Source organism: Pteropus medius, unplaced genomic scaffold (genome assembly GCF_902729225.1).
Source record: "Pteropus medius unplaced genomic scaffold, Ma_sr-lr_union100, whole genome shotgun sequence".
In the NCBI taxonomy this organism is placed as follows: domain Eukaryota; kingdom Metazoa; phylum Chordata; class Mammalia; order Chiroptera; family Pteropodidae; genus Pteropus; species Pteropus medius.
In genome coordinates this window covers 5,546,158-5,567,249 of record NW_024349797.1, presented here as the reverse complement: position 1 = coordinate 5,567,249, position 21,092 = coordinate 5,546,158, and the positions used below count along the sequence as shown (strand labels likewise).

The 21,092-nt window shown below is 43.2% G+C and overlaps 1 protein-coding gene across 1 annotated transcript in view; it reads right to left on the bottom strand.

Moving 5' to 3' along the window:
* Window positions 1–21,092, bottom strand: part of NRXN3 (neurexin 3) — a 1,605,778-nt gene that overhangs the window by 1,315,774 nt on the left and 268,912 nt on the right. The window contains exons 15-16 of the mRNA XM_039883931.1: window positions 18,696–18,713; window positions 1,650–1,679 (exon numbers count right to left, since the gene is read on the bottom strand). Coding sequence (XP_039739865.1) covers window positions 1,650–1,679; window positions 18,696–18,713 — 48 coding nt within the window. The remainder of the gene's footprint in view (window positions 1–1,649; window positions 1,680–18,695; window positions 18,714–21,092) is intronic.

Genomic DNA, 21,092 nt, shown 5'->3' with positions numbered 1-21,092 from the left:
CATGTTGCAGAGCGTCTTCTCATCGGGACTCTGAGGGTCTGCTTTTTCTAGTGCAACTTGTTATCCAAGTTGGGCCACTAAATTCCAGCAATTCATAGAGCTTGGGACTTTGTAGAGTTGTGCTTAACTCTCTCAAACTACTTGGACACTAGGTCGACATGAGTGTGTCCTCTACTCATACCCACTTCATAGTTACCTGCCATTGGCAGATAACTACACCTTGTGGGCAGGTAACTTCGCCTACAAATGGAATAGAGGGGTTTCGCCCCCAGCCTCTTCCTCCATCTAACACTGGAAATCTCACCTGACCTCCTCACTCCAGCTCTGTTCTTTGATGTCTGCTCTATACCAGGCTGTGCTTTTATTGAAATGTCTGGAGTTCAAATTGTGCATCTTGGCTCAGGTCTGGAGGATCAAATTCTATTGGAAAAGTGTGCTTCCTCCTTACCCTGCCTTATCAAATCAGGATGCCCTCAACTGCCCACCTGCGCAGCTACCTGAACACTATAAACAAATTTCTCTTGGCCCAGGTGGTTCCTAAATCTGATCATATCGCCCTCTGTGGCAACACCACCTGATGATCCAATGTAAGGGAGTTGGGGAGGGACGGGGACCCTTCAGTGCTGCCCCGCCCTCCTCAAAAGTGCAAGAAAAACAGGAGAATGAGGAAATAGCTGTCCTTCCCCTTTTCTTTGGTCCTCCAAAAGAGGCTCTGAGTCCCATGTGTATTTGGAAAAGATAAGAGAAATAAAAGTATAGTCTTTTGATGTCAGGGCAAGGCAGGTAGACCAATCTTGCAATCATCCCAAGGCTCAGAAGGAACACAATAGTAGCAATTGAACAGTGAAGGAAAAGACAATTTTAAGTAGGCTTAGTTTTCAAATCTTGATTTAGGTTGATAATGTGGAAAATTTTTATTTAGGAGGAAAAGGCTTCATTCACAGCCCACCCTGTGCTTAGCTGAGCTGAATTTCTTGCACAGTTCATTCCCTGCATATTTGAATATTTTAGGTTGCAGATGCTGAATTTACAGATCTTTATATGCAGTTTTCTTCAGGGTGTATAATGAGTTAGAATCCTGCCATGAGGATATTAGCATGTTCTCTTGGTGGTTTTGCTTTTATACAAAACTGAACACAGTCAACCCCCAAGGGCTTTCTTTCACTATGAGGGGCTGAAAGTCATTACAATGGGCAGTGGGATGGAGGGGAAGGCAAAAAAGCAAACCTTTACTCAGAGTGAAATTCAGGGAGAAGCCCAGCTCCTCTCCCCCAACCCTGGGCCCCAGCATGGGGTGTGGGGAGAAGCAGGAGGAAGTTAACCGCTCTGTTGCTCTGAAATTAGCTGCATTCACCCCCATTATCAATGCCGTCATGCCTTGTTTCATGCTTCCCTCTTGGAGGCAGCCCGGCAGGGCCAGGCCCTATGACAAATGGCAGTGCAGCATGGAGAAGCCGAGGGACTGATGGGGCCAGGAAACCACGATGCACTGGGGAAGGTGCCCCCCACCACAGGGTGGCCTCACTGCCACAACAGGAAGGACAGGCAGCAAATGGCCTGCCAGCGTCAATGAGGCTCTGAGCCACCAGCCAGAGGCACGAAGGCAAGCAATTCTGGTAGCCGCAGCCCCACAAGCAAAAAGCACCTACCTTGTTCACTCATCATGAGGTGGGAGAGGCCTTGAGGAAAGGAAAGAAGGGAAAGGGGGAGTGGGGGGAAGGAAGGAAAAAGAGAGAAGACAAAGTTAAAATTCTGAATGCAGTACAATCTTCTCTTAATTCTTGTGTAAAAGGAGGAGTGACAGGGACACACACGTACTCAGGAGCACACGATGAGCACGGGAAGGCCCGACTCTCTGGTCTATACAGACTTTTGTTTGCTGAACTGCTCTGGGCTTGTCACGAGAACTTTCCTTTCACCACTGTTCTATGGCATAGGTAGGATTCGAGATAAATCTATTAAAGATTAGGTCCCTTGGGAAAGAGACTCAAGAGGCCAAGCAAAGTAGGTTTCTTTCTTTTTAAAAAAATATGCTTTTAATAGTAATACATGCTCACTGTGGCAATTTTGGAAAATTCAGAAAAGAAAAAAAATTAGTTATAACCTCATCTTCCAGAGATTACCATTCAACATTTTCCCCCTTTTAGATACAGTATTCTTTTCTACAAAAACAGAATGGTACTGAACACATCAGATGAGTTCTTGCTTGCCAGAGTTGTAGAGATGACCTGAAATGATTTCCCCTAACACCCTCATCTCAGCCCAGTGACAACCATACCCCTTCCCTCCACTGCTTCTCCACCACCATCTTTCTTTAGAACGTCTGCTGTCCTTAATCAGAGAGGCCTAGCCCAGCACTGAATGGGTTAAAGAAGGGGTGTGTGTGTGTGTGTGTGTGTGTGTGTGTGTGTGTGTGTATACGTGTGTATACGTGTGTACACACACACACACACACACACACACACCATGTACGCACACGCACCACAGTTCTAATAAACAAACAGTACAGCACAACCTCTGGCTGTGTCCTTATGGAAGTCAAACAAGGTGATTAAGAGCTCATTACTTCAAGGGAAGCATAAGCCCTGATAAATCTATTAAAAGAAAAGATTTCCGACCAGTAACCAACTGCACCAGTTATTTGCTCTTCCATTGCTTTTATTATTACGGGAGATGTTTCACAAAATCCAGATCACGCCAGAGAACCTTTACCCGGAGTGAAATTTAGGGATATAGGGGATTAATAAAGGAGAAAAATCTCTAAAGTATGGAAATCTCTAAATGTTTTTGGAGATTACCAGAGATTTAGAAAAGTAATCAGAGGCAAAATATAGGTCAAGCAACTGACTTTTAAAAAACCAATGATATATTAAATACATAGATACGTGTGCCGTAAATGTCATGAAGTTTATGTTTTAAACAAATTTTCATTAAACTATAATCATATTTTAGATACACGTTTCTGGCATTTATTTCTCAAGGCCTAGGATTAATACTCATGTAGGCATGAAATCATGCCAAAGCAAGTCATTCTCAGATCCACTTTGTTAAAAAAAATTAATTTTTGGTCTTTTTGTAGGAGGGGATAGTAGGGAGAGAGAGAGAACAATGGGCCACAGATTTGGCTAAGAGAAACTTCAGCAGAAGTAACTGTTTCAAAAAACCCTAATATTTCTGGGCCAGGTCATAGCATTTAGCATCCGGATCAAGAGCATTAAGGAAACAGGCCTGGGATAAGCAGGTAGAGGATGTGGAAGCATAAATAAGAACAGAATAGGTACGTAGATTCACTAGGTGACTATTCACAGGAGGGTTGTAAATGTTAAGAAATGAGAATAAGGAAGGTCCCAGAAGACATTTAAGATTAAAATAGGTTAAAAATGAAAGGATAATAATACTGTATATTATACCTGAAAGTTGCTAAGAGAGTAGGTCTTAAATGTTCTTCACCACAGAAAAGCAATGGTAATTATGGGATGGGAGGGAGTTGTTAGCTGATGCTATCTACGGTATTAATCATTTAGCAATATATAAATGTATGAAATCAACGCACTGTGCACCTTAAACTTACACAGTTATATGAATTACATCTCAATAAAGCTGGGGGCTATGAATTTTTTTTAATTTAAAAGTGAAAGGACAAAGATGTTTGACAGCTTGGAGGAGTGAGTAGAAGAGAAGTGGATTAGTCTTTATCTGACCCAAATAAATATTTTCAGACTTTACCAAATGAAGAGTAAGCAGGACACCTGGTCGTCAGAGGGTATTCAAAGCCCTGAAGAAGCCCCCCTATTCTTGGACCCCATTTATGTGCTACATAGGTTCTTTAAAGCAGTATTTCCCAAAATGGATTTCACTGACCACCTACATCAACCGCCTGGGGATGTTTATTAACAGTGAAGTTCCTGGGCTTCACCTCGGACCTAATGAATTACAGTCTTGGGAAGGAGCTGGAGGAAAGATCTGAATTTTAAATAAGTAGCCTAAGTGAGTCTCATGCTCACTAGAATTTGAAAACTACCCCTTTAGGGTGGCATATAAATCAAATTTTGGCAAATTAAATTGTATGATAAATGCAGTAAGGGGTATTGGATATTTAATGGAACCCTGCAGTGGATCCTTTTGTAAAAGGAAGAATCCTTTCAAAATGCAAATAACTCAACACCTGTGTCTTTAAAATGCAAATATGTACTTACCAGGTTTTATTAAGCTACATATGTTGTTGCACTATTGCAACTCAAATAAAGTGTTTATATTCTTCAATGTATAAAAACCTTAAATAGAAATATTAGGCCGGGAATACAGATCTGGGATCCTGATATCAAAACTTTGGTTTTGCAGGCAATAAAGCAAAATGTACATGAACAAGTATAACAGGAAACCACATGAGGGACAAGAGAAACTATGTAACCATAATGTGGTTTGAGTTTTGTTTTGCTTTTTGAGAAGGGATTTTTTATTCCACTTTCAAGAGCTTTTACATCGGGATTTTATCTTGTACAAACATATCCTCATAGCTTGCAGAGAGTTAAGAACGGGAAACCAAGAATCCCTAAGTGTCCAGGTCTATTCTGAAATTCTGTCTCTCCCTCCTTCCACCCCCAAAACACTCCTACTTGCTACTAAAAATCTTAGCATTCCCCACTCCAAAGTGAATGCAAGAACCAACAATCAATCAACCAAAAGATTCAAGTAACTGCTATCTGCAGACTGGATAAGGTAATGGGGATACATGCTCATATGGTACATGGTCACTGATCTCTAGGACTTTAGAGTTCAGTTGGGAAGGTGTGTGTGTTTCTATTTACACAACACATGTATGATATTGCCTGACGGTGAAGTTTAAGAGTTAAGATCAAGGACTTCAGAGCCAGATTTGAATCCTACCTTTGTTATTTTCTAGCTTTTGACCCCAGGCAAGTCGCTAAACATCCTTGTGCCCTGATTTCCCTAGCTGTAAAATTCAGATAATAAAACTGCCAAATTCATAAATTGTTTTGAGGGTTAAATAAATAAATAAATATAAAGCTGTGCCTGCACATGGTAAGGTTTATATAGGGGCTATTGTTTATTTTGATTTTGATATAAAAATAGACTGATGTGTGAGGCCACACCTAGCGTAGCACCTTGTCACACAGTAGGTGCTCAGTATGTGTTTGGTGACTGAATGAGGAATGAAAGAATGTTTAAACTGCTAAGTGTCAAATGACGAACTCAGACAATAAGGACAATTGGACTATGAGGAGAGCCCTGATGCATATAAAAGGTTTCTAGAGAAAAGTGAAAAATGGAATAGGCCTTGAAAGACGATTTAGGGTTCAGACAGAAAACATTCCAGGTAGCACCACTAGCTCCCAAGATCACAAAAAGCATTTGTAAGGCCTTTCCTGTTCAACTTCCCAGAAGTACATAGGATACTGCCAGGCACATGGTAGGTATGAACAAATATGAATAGTTCACATAAGAAAAAAGTGAAAGGTCATCTTCGGGATTGGAGGATGGAGACATTGTATGGAGGCCTTGAGTTTCAAGGCTAAGGAAAATGGACTTGATCTTGCAGCTGATGAGAGCACTGAGGGTTCATGAGCAGGAGCATGACCCAGGGAAAACGATGTTGGGGAAGATTACTTTGGCAATGGTGTGGACAGGATGGATTATAAGAAAAAAGAGATGGAGGCAGAAAGGTTAGTCATAGACAAGGGACCTAAATTAATATCATGGCAGCAGGAAGGAAAAGGGAAAAAGAGGATTCAACAGGCTTCGAGCGACCAATGAGATGCTTCAGGGGAGGAGAGGATGGGAGACTGAGTGAAGCACTGTCAGAAACAGGAAGATGGGATGGGTGTAGGAGATGGATTTGGAGTAAGGGCAATAATGAGCTCTGTTTTAGACATGATAAGTTGAAGAAACAAGCATCATTCAAGCCAAAATGTCTAGGGTGCTTTTAACAATGTAGGACTGAGGTCTACAAGAAAGTCAGGGCCGTATAAAGGTGTATCACCTCCTCTTCATGGACAAGAGGTCTGTGTCCATGTAGGTAAATAAATCTTCAAAGAAAAAGTGGCTAGAGCGTTGGGACTTAACCTGGAAGGGCTGGTGGGGTCCGGGGATAGTAAGATATCCTGGAGGTTCTTTTTTTTTTTTTTTAAAGCATACTCAATAATAAAAGAAAATTTTACATTAAAAAGGGAATTATATGGTTTTCCGATATAGATACAGATAAAAAAGCTTAAAAAAATCTTAATGGGAAAGGATATAATTAATAAGGAAGGAGAAGGAGTCTAGACTGGGAGCGTGGTTGATGAGGAAGGAAAAAAATGAAGATAGGCATTCTTGTCAACCTCAGAAACAGAGGGTGAAAACGCACATCGGCAGTGGCCCCCCTGTGCCACACAGCCATCTGCGGGACTAGCACCCTGGCTGGGTTTGGAGGCTGGCATTTATTCCGGCTCTGATGTTAAGGGGCTGCTGAAAGACAAGGGCTAGAACAGGGGGCTTAGGGAAGCAAAGGGGACCACATCTTTCCAAAATAATCTCACTCTGAGCTCTGAGTTAAAACAGATCCTCAACCAACACTCAAAAGCCAGCTCTATAAAAGTTCACCTAATGGTGGGTACGAAACAGAAAGTGGGCTTGGATGACCCTTTGACAGGCAGGATATTAAGAATTACTAACACAAAATTCCGATGGAACCACAATGTCTTTTTAAAAATAGTGACAAAAAAATAGAAAGTAACTGAAGTGTCTCCTATCTAGATGTCATACCCAGACAAAATGCTCCTCTAGCTGGATCCAGGGACTGTTCTGGAACCCAACTAGATGTCTCATATTTTTTACCCCCTCCCTCATTCTTTCCATAGCTGTATTCCACCCTCTTTGTGCCCATCTGTGTGTGACACAGATTCTTAGGGTATATATAAGAACAAGAGGAGAAAAAGATCACCAGTAGATAAGACACACAAAGTTGAAATTGCCTTAGAACAGACTGCAAATCATATGTAAATTATATGCAAAATATACGTATGGTCCTCTAAACTATGTTACATCCTTTGGGGAAAATTCCCATGGAGATAGCTGCTTTTACAGCTTGGGAGAATGGAAATGGCTACGAAAGCAAAGTCATTGGTGAGCAGCTGTGGCCATCATGAAGCTGTCATAAGAATGACTAATACAGAGAGAAGAAACTACTTACAGAAACGAGCAAGAGGAAGATGTAATGCTCAGGAACCAGGCCAGAAGTTGAAGGCCTCCATCATTTAAGCTAATACTGTCTCCCCCTCAAACCTATATATCCCACCCACCTCAGATGATTTTCAGTTCATCCTTCCTTCCTTCACTCTGGGTAATTGGAAAAAAATATTTCAGGGGAGGAAGGAAGTCACTCATGGGAAAAAAAATAATAAAAGATTATGGGGGGAAGCAAGTTATCTCTGCCAAGACTTTCCTTTCATTCACTTTTTATTCCACTGTAAAATCTACATATATCATCTCTTTTTTCATACTGAAGTAGAAAAATTAAATGTCACTAATTGCTGCAAGTGCCAAGTGCCAATGTTGAATTCTTATGAAGCCACGAGGATTTTTGAAAAGAGTAATTACGTAAAATCAGAAGGTAATGGAAACATCCACCTGATGTTTCTAGAGGAACTAAGCAGTTAGTGAAGGGGGTGGGGATTGGGGCCCGATGAACAGAGAAGCCACATCTGTAGGGTGACCAGGAATTTGGAAGAGAGAGAAGGGCGTTAGAAGAAATACATGTATCTTAGCATTTTAAGCACTTAAAAGAAATTCGTTAACTTGGTAATAAAGATAATTATAACAGTAGGTAATATTTGTTGACTGTTTACTATAGACAAAGCACGGCTATGTATCATCTCATTAAATACAATTCTATGGGACAGACATTGCTATACTTCGATTTTTGATTTTCAAGGTAAGAAAAGCAAGGCCTAGAACCAAAGTCACACTACTTAGTAAGGGGTGAAGTCAGGATTCTAAGCCGACAGATGGGCTTTCCAGGCTGTGATGGTAACCATGACACTAGCTATCCCGTCTAATTCAGTGCTGGTAGAGAAAGGAAGACGCACATCTTAGAGATTTCAGAAACAGAAAATAGGGCCTGGACATTAACCCGACCTCACCTCTGACCCCGGTCGAGCATGATATCAGGAGCACTGGGGGAGTGCTCCTTTTAAGTGGCCGCCACGTCCCTCTCCTCAATCCCCCTCCACAGATTCCACTAAAACATAAAGCTTTTTCTTTCACAGATTATTTCCTGAGGTTATTAAGCCACTTCCCTCATTAAAATGCAAGCCTGAACAGAAGATACACTCGGATTCCTCACTGACACTGTCCTGTGCGTGAGAGCATTAGAAAGCCAAGCTAAAGGTCTTTCTTCAACGACGGAGGCGGCACACGGACAAGTAAAGGAAGGACAGAGACATGCAGTCAGTCACAGGTTGAGGACGCTGGCCACTGTGAGCAGGGGAAGGACAGACGGTATAGGACTGGGAGAAGAATGCTTGAAAGGGAAGAGGCGGGGTCTGAGGTAAATGTCCACTCACTTTCACAGCTGTGCCTCAGACCTGCCCATCCCTGGGCAGTTCCTTGACCTTCCTCATGGACTTTGCTTTGCTTGCTCTAGAGAGGTCACCAGTGGCCTGTGGCAAAGCCTGGGCTGCTCAACATGTTGATCAATGATTTGGCTGAGAATATTCATGGCACGCTATCCAGATGTTGTCCTCAACAGTAGCTGAAAGGAATAGCTAATTTGTTAGATATCGGAATCAGGGTCCACATGGGTGTGAACAGGCAAAAGTGAAATTTAATTTTAAGGGACAAATGCAAACTCTGGCTCTTAAGCACAGCACCCTACATCTCCCCCTTCAGGTGGAGTATGTCCAAAGCATAATCAAAATGGTAAAGGATCCAAAATTATGTTACATGAAGAACAGCTGAAGGAACGGCTACATACAGCTCAAATAAGAGAGAGCTAGATAAGGACAGGAGAGTTGATTTTAAAATTTTAAAAGTTGCTCCTGCAAGACATAGGAGCAAGCACATTCCAGAAGAACAGGGGGTTCCTAGAAGAGATTCAGAGTGGGGTTTTAAAAGATAACTCCCCAAAATCTAGTCTATCTCAAAGACTCTATGCTTCTATGAATTAAGATAATCTTCAAAGAGGCCAAACGGCTACTGGGATGAATCACATGAAACTGCTGATATTTGACTGGTTTTGAACTACAAAAATGACAATTGTAAATGGTTCAAACTACTACACTGAGATTATCACCCATATCAGAAAGGTAGGCTCTGAACAAAGCTTCAGTGAATCACCTAATAGCAATTATTAGCTGACACTCAGGAAGATCACTTGTTTACATATACAATTTAGGCTTTTCCACAAGCCTTGCACAATACTAAGGAGGAACTGAATAATTAGACTGATTACGATGGTTTCCAGAAGAAAGCTTGTTGCTAATTCTCCAAGGCAGGTGCCACCCATGTGCCAGCCTCTGGATTTGCCCTCCCAGGATCCAACTGGTTTCCATCTTCATCACGAAGCCCTTCATCGGTTTTGACTGTATCAGTCCACTCACTGTTTGCCTCTCAGCCGACACCGCTCTTACAGCCTGGTGACTGGATTGAACAGAAAGTATTTCTTCCAGTGTCACCCAAGAACCACCAACAGCTTCTGTAGGCATAACCACAGGGTAGAGGAAAGAAGATCTGCAGCACCTTCCCAATCTGGTCCACCTCTTTACGGGGCAAGGAGGTGTCCTGGTGTATGAATAGCATGGAAGGAAGAGAGATGAAGGCAGTCACGCGTGTCACTCTAAGGATTAAGAGACAGGCGATTATGTCTTTTAGAAAAAACTCTTCCCAAAGAGGCCTTTGCTCTCCAACTTGTCATGAACTTCTCTAAAATAGCTCTTCACTCATGAATGGCATGAAGCCAAGAGGGACAGCTGATACACTAGATGAAAGAACTGTGCCCTCGTCGATCGTGATGTGCTAGATTTTAAAAATCCAGGGCTGAACTGAACAGAATCAAAGAATGGTCTCAAGTCTAAGTCAAATAAACCATGCACAGTGCAGGAGGGGGTGAGAATGGCTTAGCGGCAGTGCACACAAAATAGTAAAGATTTTCAGTGCATTTAGATTCAACTTAATACTATAGTCATTTAAAAAAAAAAAGCTAAGGTAGATAGTGTTATCATTAATAGAGATAGGGAGTCTAGAAAAAAGGGAGTAATGGGACCATCCTGTAATGAACATACATAATACTATATATGGTATGAGCATTCTTCTTTGGAAAAGAGGCAAAAAAGAAAGTCATTTTTCAGAGAACAATGATCTGGATAAAAGAATTTGAAACCCTTGTATGAGAATGCCCAAAGAAATTGGAGATGTTTTACACCCTTTAGAAAAGAAAATCCTGAGACAAAAGCCCTGTCTTCAAACACTGGGAGTGTAATTAGATCTATTCTGTGTGTCTCCAAGGGCTGAAAGCAATACAGGTGGTGAAAGCTGTAGTGACTCAGAGTAAGGAAGAGCCTGAGAACACTGAGTGCTGTTAGAATGGAACAGAATGGCTAAAGGAGCAATGAGTTGCTCATCCCTCCAGGGGTTCAAGCCAAGTCTGAATAAACTCTTATAGAAGAGATTCAAAGATCAGGTGCACACAGAGCCTCAACGATCTTTTGGGTCCTTTCCATCCTTGAAACGCTGATTCTAACAACAAAGTTTTATGAGCACATATAACATGGCAGGTAGCAGGGATGCAGGCATGGATAAGTTCTCAAAGAGTAAGACATCCCCTGTCCTTCCACAGCCCACTGTAGCCAATGAGGGGTGTGTGGAGGACAACACAAACCGGACCATAGTGTATTATAATGATGGCTCTCCTAGGACCTAAGTTACCATGGGAGCTCAGACAAAGGGAAGACCATTCACTCCAACCTCCCTCCACCCCTCCCTCCCTTGATGTATGTGGGGTACAAAACAGTGGTTAAGGCTGAAGCTTTCAAATTCCTTCACCTTCCAGCTCACTTTCCTTTAAAACAGTGGTTCCCAAACTTTGGTCATATCAGAATCCCCTGGGGACGACACCTTACTTTAATGATCCTGAATCTCATTCAGTAGCTCTCCAGGTGATTTGAATGCCTACCAGAGTTTGCAAACCACTGCTCTAAATAATCCAAGACCTGGATGCAAGTCCCAGTCCTAGTTCTTACTAACTATGGGATTTTGAGCAAGTTAAATTTCCTGTGCCTCTTCCAGTAAAATATCTGCTTCTCACTTATAAAATATCTTCTCAGGATCCCTATGACCACCGCGAGCAACCACATATGGAAAGCATGTAGCATAGTTTATAGCACATGGGGAGAAGTCAAAAGCTTGCAGTCACTGCCGTCACTATTCAGGAGACTCTCTCAATCCCACCCTCTATCTGCCAACACCATTTCTCCAGTAAGCTAGCAGCACTGCCAGGTGTCTTCCGCTGCCTCCCACTATGGTGGTCACAGTCAGCTAAGTTGTCTCAGAAGGGGACCCACTGCCCTCAGCTTCCAGCTGCATTTCATCTTCTCAATCCTCTTCAGGCCTGGCCCTGCAAACTGACTAGCTTAGCCTGTATCCTTTCCAGACCTCCCGGGGCAGGTCCACAGACTTGGGAGGGTCTCCAAGGCTGCCACAAATAAACTGTGCGACTTGAGTTATACGGAAGTTCTATGGCCTCAGTTTCCCCTTCTGTACGAAGAAGAGATTGGTCTAGAACAGTTTCTCTTTGGTCTCACCAACGGCATTTTGAGCAGCACAAATTTTTGAATGAGACCTTCCCACATATTACATTGAGCATTCATTGCCCCTTTATACTAAATGCCACCAATGTCCCCTTATCATTGGAACAAATGTAGTCCCCACACATTTGGCAGGGTCAGGGTGGGCAGTACTAGCCCACCGAGACTACAGGATACCTCTGAAGATTTTTTCCCAGCTCTGACTCTGACCGTCCCCTCTGGAACTGACAAACAAAATGGGACCATAAGCAGCATCCCAGTGAGTCTGCCTTGCTGAGACAGTAAAGAAGGGGATGTGAAGAAGACCCTAAAAGAAGGCACCAAGGCCCAGTGATCTGCTTCCACGAGTTAAACAGAGCTGGAGGCAGGCTGGGAAGCAGCTCCTCACGCACACTGACTCATCAAGCACGGCTACGGGAGCCAGGGGGGTCTTCCCAGGCCCCAGCCGGGAAATTGGCTGAAAGCTGAGCACTGTTAGCCCAGCCAAGGGCCCCTTTCCAATCCAGTGACGCACAGCACCAGTGGATTTCCCTACAGCTGGCACCCCCCACTGAGCCAAGCCCAGGATGGGCACTGAATAAAGATTGGTTCAATTACCTTCTATCTCAAGGTGAACCCCAATAAAAAGCAGATTTTCTTTCAGAGGGATTTGGGGTAAAACTTAAGAGCTGAGTTCTGAGCACTATTTATTCATCGAGCAAGTATTTATTCTGTGCCCATGATGTATTGGCTCTTCTAGGCCTAGAGCCCATAGTAGTGAAGGGGGGTGGGCCTTCGTCTGGTGGACCCCCTATGAGATGGCTCCAGGAGCAGATACAAGGTTTGCATCACGTTTTACTGCATTGGTGAATTATTGTCTCTGAATCTCAGTTTGTTCTTAGGTGAAATGGGTCTAATGACAGAATCTGTCCTGTAGATGTCAATAGAAGTAAATAATGCTTTCAAAAACTCAGTATTTTAGTGCCAGGCTCAAAATATAAGCTCAATAGATGTCAAGTGTTTTTCTTAATAAATAAAGGAGAAAGACAAGTGGCACTACTGCCCAAAAGCATAGAAAAGAAAATATATATTTCAGTTACTACTGGAGTTTGGAGCTATAAGTCTTTGGTAATGAAGGAGAAAGCATTTTTCTGATTGCTATTCCCCAAAGTATCTCAGTCAGATGGCCTAATCATAGATCTTCAGGACGGAAGAAGTCTGAGAAGTTTGTTATGATTCAAACTCACGACGTTAAAGAAAAGCAACCCGATGCCCAGAAGAGGTTGCACGACGTCCCCAAAGCCACACAGCCCCTGGGAAAAGTGGCAGAGCCAGAAGGAGACAGGACACAGAGCAGAGATCCCAGATCCGCACTTAAGTCTTGATATCTACCATACCTGCTTCTCATTTGGGCAAAGGGTACAGCGTCTCGGAGCCCAAGGTTCTTCATCTGTAAAGTGGCAGGAGTCTGGCACATGAGGTCCTCCATAAATGTCAGTTTTCTTTTCTCTTGTTACCATGATTCCTAAGCCTCGCTTGAGAGCAATGTTGGCCAGGCCCTACGTTTGAGGGACCTCTTCACTGAAAGCATGAAGACCAGGCCAGATAAGAGAGAATGTGTGACAAGGAGAGAGGGGCTGGACGGCACAGCAGTGGGAGCGTGCCTCTGCACAGTCAGGCAGACCAGGACACGGGCAAAAGAATGTTTTGTTTTGTTTTTAAACCTCTCTGAGCCTAAGTGTCTTCATCTGGAAAATGAAAACACATATGGAAAGGATCGAATGAGATAACTTATAATAATAGCTAATTTACACATTGCTTACCATGTGCCAGGCACTGTTCTGAAGACTTGACACACATGAGCTAACTTAATCTCCACCCCTAATGTAAGTGGGTACTTACTGTCTCCATTTTACAGGTGAGGAAAAGAGGGCCCCTAAGGGAGAGGTAACTTAAACAGGCGTACTGTTGTGCTAGGATAGAGCCAGGATGCCAACCCAGGCATCCGGTTCCAAGTCTGTACTCTACCCAGGGGTGGCAAACTTTATCTGTAAAGGATCAAATGGTAAATCTTTTAGGATTTGCCAGCTCTGTCACAGCGACTCCACTCTGAATTTGCCAATAGTACATTGATGATTCAGTATATTTGTTTCTGATACATTCAGAAATAAACAAGTGTGCCTCTGTTCCAACAAAACTTGGTTTAAAAACACTGAGATCTGAATTTCACAAAATTTTTGCATCACAAATTATTCTTTGATTACTTTCAACTACTTAAAAAGTGAAAAACTATCCTTAGCTCGAAGACGGCGAGCTTTAGTCTGCAGAACCCTACTCTATCCTAAGCTATCCTGCCTCCCAGTACATAAACTCTTAGATGAAAAGTGCCTGAAGAATGACTGGCACAGACTGAGCGGCCAGCGAATGTTCATCCCCTTTCTATTCCCTAACCTCTTTCTCCTTCTTAACTCCAATCCACCTAGAAAGCAGGTATTTCATGCTCTGCCCAGCAGAACAGATGAGGAATAGGGCGTTAGCAAGGACGACTGTACCTTGCTCAGTAAACACAGCCTTGTTGGCCCGAAAGGGGAGGAGAGATTGGAATTTTAGGTCAGTGTGTTTAGAACTTTAAGGCACACACCTAGGGGTCTGTCTGGGGTGAGGCCTGAGAGTCTGCATTTCTAATAAGCGCCTGAGCGAGTCCCAAGCGGCTGGTTGGGTGGGTCACCTGTGAGTAGCAAGCTTCGAGGGCAAACCCTTTGTGTCCATTAACACAAGTCAGACATATCGGGTGCTGCATCCTGACTTCGGGTTTAGGACAGTGTCCCTCAGGCTAGACTGAGTGACCTCCCTGGAGACAGAGCAGGGCTCAAGACAAATAATTGGGTCTCCTCTCCAAGGACAGCCCTGAGATGACTTAAACTGAAGGGGGCAGAGATCAAGAGAGAGCAGAGGGAGGGCTGGAGCAAAAGCAGTCAGTGGCTTTTGGCAACAGCAGACCTCCTCCGGGCCCTGGCAGACAGGCGCCCCTCCTCCCGCGCCTGCCAGGCCTCTGACAGACCGAAGCAAGAGGCCTATTTCCTCATCGGGCCTCTGAATAACTAGGGCATTTCCACAAGGTCACAGTTATTCATTTAAATTCCAGCTCTAATCAGCAGGCAGAGCCTGAGAAATTATCCCTTCTGAGGAGAGAGGCTGTCACTGGAGCATCATAAACAGCCCCTCCTGGCTGGAGAGAGAAGCTTGGGGGAGGGGAAAGAAGAGGTCTCATAGCCCCTGGCCCCAGCGCAATTCCTGGTGTCCAAATCCTTCTTCTAACCAATGCCCCCCACTCCCCCAAACGGCTTCCTCTCCTCTTGGCTGAGAGTTCTGGAACACATCGGAAGAGGGTAGAGGGCACAATACAGCATAGCTGGGACTGTCCACTCCTGCCCTACAAGCAGCCCAGGGAAACCAATGGCAAATCTCAGTGGGCCAGGAGCATAGGATAAGGGCCAAAGAGTAGTTTCTTCCAGGCCACAAAAGGGGTCCATGGCCTTAGAGATGTCCCTTCCCCTCCCCGAGCCTCAGTTTCCTCTTCTGAGAAGTATGAGAGATGCACTCCTTGGACAGGGCACCTCTGAGCTCCAACATGCTTGCAGACTCACAATGCCTCCAGTGCTGGTGGCCACACTTTCTGCGCAAACAATATTTTTTAGACCCTACTACATGCCATATTCCATGCGAAGAGTTGGGAATGCAGACACAGGTAAGACGCACCCACAGCTCTGCCCTGGAAATACCAGGGTTTCATAGAAAAAGAACACAGGCTCTGGAGGTAGGCAGGTCTGAGATCCTTGTCTTGTACTAGCAGCTGGCACCGTGGGCAGCCGAGGCTTCTCTGAGGCTTCTTTCCCTCGGCTGTAGAGAGGATGGCAATACCTGCCTGGAGGGGCTGATGTGAAGTCAAATCAGAGGATGCATGGGAGGCGTCAAAGCTGAGCACCCCCTCCCCTTCTTCAGGTCCATGCAGCACAAATGCCCGTTGCTACTTTATGATTCTGAACCTCCTTCCCAAAGACTAGAAGAGGTACTGGATTTCCCCACACAGAAATCTGGTAAAATATCATTTGCCCCTTTTCTCCTGAGTGTCCACGAGACTCTCTTTGAGTCCCCAGACCATCTCCTGGACCTTGGAAAGGTGTTGCCTGCCAGACCCCATCTCCGACTGTGCTTTACAACAGGGTTAGTTCTAACCAATCTCTTCAACATGTAAAATTCATCAATTAATCAATCGCCCCTTTATAGTCTTTTCAGTGGCCCTTGGGTAAATAGTTACATTAGCTCATAAAATCCCCAATTTGTCTTCCTAAGCAGAAAGGGAAAAACATCAGAGAGCCACTAAAGGTGTCTTGTTTCAGAGCCACAGCGCTGCTGGCTCCAGATTGCCTGGCCAGGGGCTCAGAGAGGTGAGAGGCCACCCCCTACCCTCGGCCAGGGCCAGGCACTCAGGTTGCCTCCTGCCACATTCAGTGCCACAAGGGAAGGTTCTGAATTAGTGATCTGCTTCAGGCTCAGAAACCACAGAAAAGCAAGGGGTCAGTGGCGTCACAGGACTGGCAATCAGCTCTTGACACCTCGAGGGCAGAACAAAGAGTGCAAGATTTAGAATTAGACTGGAATCCCCTCTTGGCCCTGCTATTCACTAGCTCAGAGACATCAGCACATCACTTAACCTCCCGGCCTCAGCTTCCTCAGCAGCAAAACAGAGCACAGGCAACACACCTCAGAGGGTTATTGAGAGAATAAAATGAGATAAGGGCCATGAAATCGGAATGGCGCTAGTTATAGTTGCTGTTATTTAAGGAAGGGTCACCCACTGACCTCTGCCCCTTTGAAGAGATGGAGGGGAGCCTACGGGTTCATTGCATGTCACTTGCCATGTTGTTTTACCCAGGGCCAATATGGCAGCTCCATGGGCACAGGCTGGATTTTAGCCCCAACTCATTCCTTCAGGTAGTTGGGGCTACACAAGACACAACACACAAGTCTGCCTGCAGACCCTGAGCCACATCTCTGCTGGGAACCAGGAAGAGGAGGGGTTAAGCCAAGCGGCACTTTTACAAACAAAACTTGAAGTGTTGGCCTTACTCCCTCGCTTCCCCAAAGTATCCCAGAAAACACCCTCTTAGCAGAGGCCTTCCCTGACCACCCTCTTTAAATTAGCAACTTCATTTTCACCCTGCTTCATTTTTCTCCACAGTACTTATCACCCACCACTTGACATAATATGGGTGTGATATATACATATACATAGTATGTATACGTGTGTGTGTATGTGGTTCATTGTCTGTCCCCATCTAGAATAAAAGGTCCATGAGGGCAGGGACTGTCTTCTGTTTTATTCACTCTTTTATCCCTCGTGCCTAGAAGAGTGTCTGGTATATAGTAGGTTCTCAATATTTTTGAGTGATTAAACTAAAATAATATCAAATAAGAACTGAATTTAGAGGTCTTTTCCTAGGAAATGCTCTCTCGTGCTTTGGTTCAAACACCAATCAATTTTCAAACGGGTAGAGGGTGGGTAGAAGAAAAGAGATGGGGAAATCCTGAGTATTAGCTAGAAATAACTATATTATTCTCTTACATTGTGTAACATCCCATCCAGGTCAATTATCAGAAACTCTTCCTAAGTTTGGTTGATATTTTAGACATTCAAAAACAATTAAGGATAAATTAATTTGGAAAGAGGTCTGCTAATAGTGAAAATGTCACATTATGTCTAAACAAAACTAAACAATAGTCCTCTTAGGAAACACTTATGAGATTTTCGATTGCTAAAAATTTTCAGTGATGGGACCCAGCATGTTCTGATGGAATATGCTTGAGCTTTGAAGTCTGAAAGTCCTAAGTTCAAATCCCACTGCTACCACCGACAAGCCCTATGACTTTGGGCAAACCTATTGGGCCCTAAATTTCCCTCACGTTAAAATGGACATAACAATACCTATCCTGTATTGATGCTTAATTATATAATTCTTAAATGATAAAAGGACTAAACAAGAAAACATATGTAACAAGATCTAAAAAAGATGATACTCCCTTCTCATTTGGTAGGGTTAATTATTATTCTTAACTAAGAATTCTAGCCAGTTTAGAATAGTCTCCAAACCATTCTAAATCATTTGCCACTTCTCATCTATAAATGGTTATATCCTCTCACATAAATCATACAAATCTCTGTGTGTGTGTACATATATATGTGTCTATACCCACACAATGATTAAAATTAAGACTCTGGCTGAGCACACATTTTAAAGAGAAATGCACAATTACAAGGATGGTTCTTCCATTTGTTCATTGACCAAAAATATTCCTTTTTTTTTTTTTATAGTGAGCATATATTAGTTATATAACTAAGAAAAATATTTCATTGTGGAATTTCATTGTGGAAAAGAAAAAGCCATTTCTTAGAATAAAAAGAAAGAAACCTTTTACCCATATCATGTTTTCCATGCTGTCATATCTTCAACTTTCAATCATGTAAAACTATAGAAGATAAACAGATTTACAGCAGACAAAGCAAAAACGTTCATTAAATTGAATAATACATATCTTAAGAACATCTTTTAAAAATATTTTCAAAAAATGCTCATTTTCCACCTCTTCGATTCATCCAGAAATATTAACCAGAAGGAAGTGATTATATAACCATGGGAACCACATTCCTCTGGTTTTAAAATGGTTCTTCAAAACCAATATGAATCTATCAATTCAAGGCATTTCTTCTTCTAACTCTAAATCAATGAAAATGCAATATACTTAGAATTTTTTTCTATTTAGAGTCCCTAGAAAAAGGTCTCACTCAGAGTCAAACCATGCACAATCTGACAGAGGGTAAATGTGCACAGCAGCTGTGCAAACACAAAGACTCACCTGGACCTTGACTGACATCTGTGGCAGCATTTTCAGAGAGAGGGAAAGGGAGAGGAGAGAGAGGGAGAGAAAAAGGAAGAAGAGTGTTAGCAGCACACACACACACACAATGCAATGTGCCCTTGCATGACTATCAAGTTCATGCAAGACCCCAAAGGTGCTCAGCTTCTGAGCACTTAGCTCTCTACCTTCACCCAAAAACCACCCATGCAAGCCCAGGGGCCAGGCTCCCTTTTCACTGTGCATGTAGCAAGAGGGATGAGCTTCACATCTGTCCGGAAAGACATCATCCTGGAATCAGATAGGACTCCAAAGATCCAAGCAAACTGGAATCCTGAAAGAATATTGGTTAAAATATTCTGGTTGATTTGTGCATACCAACACACAAGCAAATCTTTCTCCCCTTCAGATTCAGAACACTGAACATGAAGTCAAGCAAAGTTTCCCAGCAGAGAGAAAAAATAATAATAATCCATTGCCTTGAGGAACAAAGAAAAAGAAACATAAGAATTAAGAGCAAGTTGCATCGTTGTTTATTACATAGGACTGAATGACACAAGATCTCAAAACACTTATAATTCCCTCCCTCCCCATTATTCCCAGTGACCATTCTTCATCACAGACAGCAGTGTGTGTGTGCATGAGATTATGTGTGAATAGATCATCTGCCAGACAAATTGAAATTCTGACTCCCCCTCTAATTTTTCTCCTTGCTTTTCACCGCATCATTAATGACAGGAATTGCCATTTAAAATCACCTTTGACATCTACAAATAAACATCCAGCCCTCGGAAGGTTGACATTTGAATTAAGCCAATGAACTTTCAAAAATGAAGACCAGTTTACTCCCATCATCTCTATGAACACAATCTCCTTCTCCTTCCCTCAAATGTAAAACAGAATCATTGTGGAGAAGCCAAACCAAGAGCAGCCCAGAGCATTGACCTGAGAGGATATACTACAGCCGAGGAGAACGAATAGGGGGCTGCTTTAGGAAACCACTGGCTATCCAGTAATCCTGGGTGACTCACTTAGAATCACTGAATGGTGAGTCTGGGATAACCATAGACATTATCTAGTTTAACTCTCTTTTGTTAAGATGGAGGATGGAAGAGATTCGGGGACAGAGCTTAGAGAAGATCTTTGATCTCTTGAATCCCACCAAGTTCAACATTCATTCAACTGAAACTCAGGTCCCTCAAGGGCACATGGAACCTGAATTCTGTTCGCGAGTTAAAGTGAGCACCCTGAAGCCAGAGGGGAGCTGGATAAGTGTCTCCCAGCTACCCCATGAGTGAGTCATAAGTTATCCTCTGTGCCTCTAATTTGCTGTTATCAGATCTCTAAAGTTCCAAGTGAGTTCCTTAGGGCTCTTGTTCCAGAAAAATCCAGGCCCTTACCCAACAGAGCTGTGCCTCAGCATCTGGAAGGGGCGTCCCCATAGCAACGGCTGAGCATTTCTCCAGCCCACGCCCTGTATTTCCTAGAAGCTGTATCCGCCCAAAGAGACTTCTAGAGAGCTCTGAATCATTCTTCAGCCACACCTCCTTTCAGGTTTTATGGTGAGTTGTTAGAGTTAAGGGTGGAGTGGCCGCAGGGAGGAAGAAAAGAGGCAAAATAGAAGAGGTGGGAAGAAAAAACATTCTGCATAAATAACTAAGCAGGGCCATTAACTATGCTTGATGGATTGCCTAGAAGAGCCTCATTAAAATACCTCTTCATTAAACGAGATATCAAACTATTTCCATGTGGTTCGATTCAGCAGTGGGAGTGTCACCACCACTGTACATAGAAACACTCAATTTTGGGGGGGCACTAAGAACCAAGGGAGTCAGGATACCTTGGAACCCCAAAGTTCTTTTAATACTAAGTTGTCCATTTGGGCATTGTGGTTACAATTCTAAATTTTGGAGATAGTTCTGGGTTCAAATCCCGGCCTGCCAGATGGCCTTGGGTCGATCACTAAACTCTAAGAGTGCTTTTCCTCAGCTATAAAATGGAAAGATAAGAGAGCCTCCCTCATGACAGTGTTCTGAGAATTAAATGAGATTAAATACTTGTAAAGCACTTAACTCAGTACAAGGCAAACACTGCATAAATGTTAGCTGCTTTGATTGCTATCATTTTGAATTACCAGACAGAATTACCAAAAAAATGTTGACCAGATGGCTCCCTGGAAACATCAAGAGACCACGGGAATTAAGCTCTATTTTTTTTTTTTCGGTGGGTTGGGTTCAACTCTTCTACTTCAGTGCAGATGTCTGCTGTAGCCCTCCCTTCATGGGGCCACCCCTCCTCCTTCCCTATTCTTCAGTGGGAAGTGGGGTAACAGGGAGTAACAGGTTCTAAGTAAGCAGAAGCTGGAGCCAAAACAAATTCCATTCTTATTTTTTGTGT